At 32.2% G+C, this 3,313-nt stretch overlaps 1 protein-coding gene across 1 annotated transcript; it reads left to right on the top strand.

Moving 5' to 3' along the window:
• Positions 1–203: 203 nt before the first annotated feature.
• On the top strand, positions 204–2,611 carry LOC148602192 (ceramide-1-phosphate transfer protein-like). Its single transcript, XM_088555909.1, has 2 exons — positions 204–420; positions 1,984–2,611. Exons 1-2 carry the CDS (start codon positions 281–283, stop codon positions 2,495–2,497), a joined length of 654 nt encoding a protein of 217 aa, XP_088412035.1. The 5' UTR covers positions 204–280; the 3' UTR covers positions 2,498–2,611.
• The last annotated feature ends 702 nt before the right edge of the window (positions 2,612–3,313 follow it).

Here is a 3,313-nt window from a genome sequence, read left to right as displayed (position 1 = left end):
GCAGTTTAACTTTTGATTTATTCATTATGTCATTTAAATTTAGTAAATTCATTTAAGTAGATTATTGTATGATGTAGAATTATTTTAAAATCAACTACTTTAAAATTGTTAAATACAAAAGAAGTTATCGATTAGCTTTGAACAGCCGGTGATTTATATATGTAATGATAAACGTGATTTCATTGACCCTTGACGATCACGTGGCGAACACGTTATTTTTAGACCAAGGACTAAAATTATTTTATACAATATAAACAATAACGGGTCCGTGTAGTAATGAATGATGGGCGATCTAGCATTTGACACGGAAAAAAAGGATTTCGATTTAGAAAAGGTGTTAGATCTTTTACGGAAATGTAAAGAGGAAGACGATACAGTTCTACTGGAGTATTACATAAAAGCGTATAAGGAATTATGCAGGTAGGTACTATAATTAAAGAGTCCGTTCTATAAAAGAAAATGTTTGTTTTTTTCTATACAAGTGAACACCGTATTTCAAATGTTACCATCAACTCTCTGTCCGAAATCACTGACTCCTTGTCGGGTCTCTGTTTGGTTCTAATACATTATTGTTTCCCAAACAGTTCTTTAACACTAGGAACCGACTCCTAATCGGATGGATTTTGAAGGTATTCTTAAGAGTCTCCTTAATTTCTATTTGCCACACAATTAGGTACCATACAAGAATAAAAACGTGTTTAAAAATTGAAAATATAAACAAATCAATATATTGATATTTAAGCATATTTTTTTAAGTTGGTAAAATTAGGTTTAATTGAGAAAAGTTTATTAACACGTATTTGTAGGAGTGCATGTTAACAGATACTCGAGTACTCAACCTCGAGTACAATTTAAGTGTACATGTACTTTTTGTAAAGGTGTTTAAACACTGATTAACACCTACACGGCAACCGTAAAGTTTGTGATTAAATAAAATTCTTTAGTACACATGTACACATTTAATTTGATGTCCTATTTTTGATGATAATTATAAGAAGGCGATAACAACACGAGTCGTAAAAGCAACACCTAAATTATTTATCTCCCCTGGAATATATGATACAGATTGTTTCAGTTGGACTAACGATGATTTTGTTTGGCATGTCTCTCATTTTGTCAATTAACACACAAATAGTTTCTATGAAGACAAACATTTAATGTTTATGTTCTAATGTTTATTGCTCCAATGTTGTAGTGATTTGTTTGACGTCCATTAACATGTAGGAATATGTTACCATAGTTTAATTTGTATACCTAAAGCAATAACAAAAATCCCAACAAAATTCAGTATTCTTCATCAAACGTTTAAATTTTATCCGAGTAATCGAATGCTTGCGAGTATCAGGACAGAGTACACGAGTAATACATGTAAACTTTAGGAACACATGATTGTTGCATTCCCTACATAAGAATTATAATAACTATCAAATATCTTACTTCGCTTTCGTACATATTCATGTTTGACTCCCAAAGAACAGGAGGTTGCATGTACATGTGATTACACTATAGATAATGCATTACCAATGCAGCGGTTGTACATGCAGGCCCGATCCGGCTTCATTTTTCTGACATTCTATTGAAAAAATTCTGAGCAAAGCCAGTGATGCAGAGATAAAAAAAATGGTCTTTTCAAATAGAGAAAGTATCATTGTGTGGTCAGGAGTATCAGATCGGTGGGGTTTTAACATACATGCTTCTCCTTTTTCCTATTTTGCTTGGTTCTTACAAACACTTACACTTAAAAGCCAAAAAATATTCTGTGTCGGCCATCTTTTATTTCAAGACAGTACGTGACTTACTTGTCCGTCTGACTATTGAATGAAATTCATCAGTTATTAGTAATTTGGTTATTACTCTTCATTTTAAAGTTAGATTTTTTTAGTTATTGAGGATACTACTGTGTGTCTATCTCCCAAACAAACATGTGATAAGTGATATGTAAATACAATTTCATCTTGTCATTATATAAATAATCTGTTTTAGGTTCTTCCGCTTACAAGGTAGACTGTTCGGCTTTGTTGCCAGAGACTTGGAAGAGAAAATAGGAATTCTAGAAACATGGCGGCGCTGTGATACATGTGACAATTACAAATCAGTACAGTCTATGCTAAAATACGAAGTCGAATATGGACTTACTACTTTCCGGGGACGTGTACCGTCAGGTTCTAGGACATTACTGAGACTTCAAAGAGCTTTAGAATTTATTTTGCGATTCATAGACGAAATGAGTTCGTGCGATGATGGTGCGAGTAGCTCCGAAATAGCAAATAATGTGTATCAAAAAACTTTGGCTAACCACCATCCATGGTTAGTACAAAAAATGGCGCGTCTTGTGACACTTATGCTCCCTAGCAGAAAGGACCTTATAGAAACTATGTGTAAACAGGACTATAATGATGTTTTGATACTCATGCATGAAGTTACACAAACTGGTAACCCTATTTATGACATTACACAGAGACTGTATAAAAAGTATAGTCTTTTAAACTTAAAATAACCAACCAACCAAAGTGAACATTTTTTTTTAATCTAACATTTTAGTTTAAACATTTGTCAAAACCAACATTTTACCTTTGTTTTTTATTATTATTTATTAAAATCGGTTCATCAACCGTGTAGTCTTATTCTAAAGTATTTGAACGTTAACATACCATGGAATGATTAAGAACCTGCATGTACGTCTAACCTTTAATACAGGTTTTACAATTTAACGCCGCATTCTATATTTTTCTGACGCGGGAAGCGTTGATGTTAGCATGGTTGGTAAATTAATCTGAAATGAATAGAAAAATTAACAAATCTTGGGTCTGTAATTTGATACCGATTTGTATTGTGATGACTGTATTTACATTTGTCTGAACCAATTCCATCTTGTTTACGGAACTTACCGATTGTTTGCAACACGTTTTATTTGTATTATGCTTGTATTTGATTTTTTACCTTTTAATTAATACTCCAAATAAGAATCATGCAAAATCCGTTGTATGTGATACACCCCAAAAAAGGCTACACATTCATTCCAATCGATCTGCTTTAGGAGATAAATGACATTGAAAATCCAATGGTTTCTATTGTATTTTAGTGTAATTTACAGAGTTATCTCCCTTAATTTTGAATTCTACAGTACATTCTATATAATTTGTACCTCTTATGAACTTGGGTCATATGAAAAACCACTTGTTAATTTCTGTTTACTATAATGTTTTAAACAAAATATAAAAAAAAATCAATAAATATATGTAGGCTTTCCAACCATGAATCACATTTTGCATGATTCTGACCTGGAACGTTACTTAAATGTGGCTACCGAGTA

Source organism: Perna viridis, chromosome 12 (genome assembly GCF_037379345.1).
Source record: "Perna viridis isolate PV_CMFRI_1.1 ecotype Kerala chromosome 12, ASM3737934v1, whole genome shotgun sequence".
Classification (NCBI taxonomy): Eukaryota; Metazoa; Mollusca; class Bivalvia; order Mytilida; family Mytilidae; genus Perna; species Perna viridis.
Note: the sequence above shows the minus strand (reverse complement) of the source record. Positions and strands in the feature narration are given on the sequence as shown.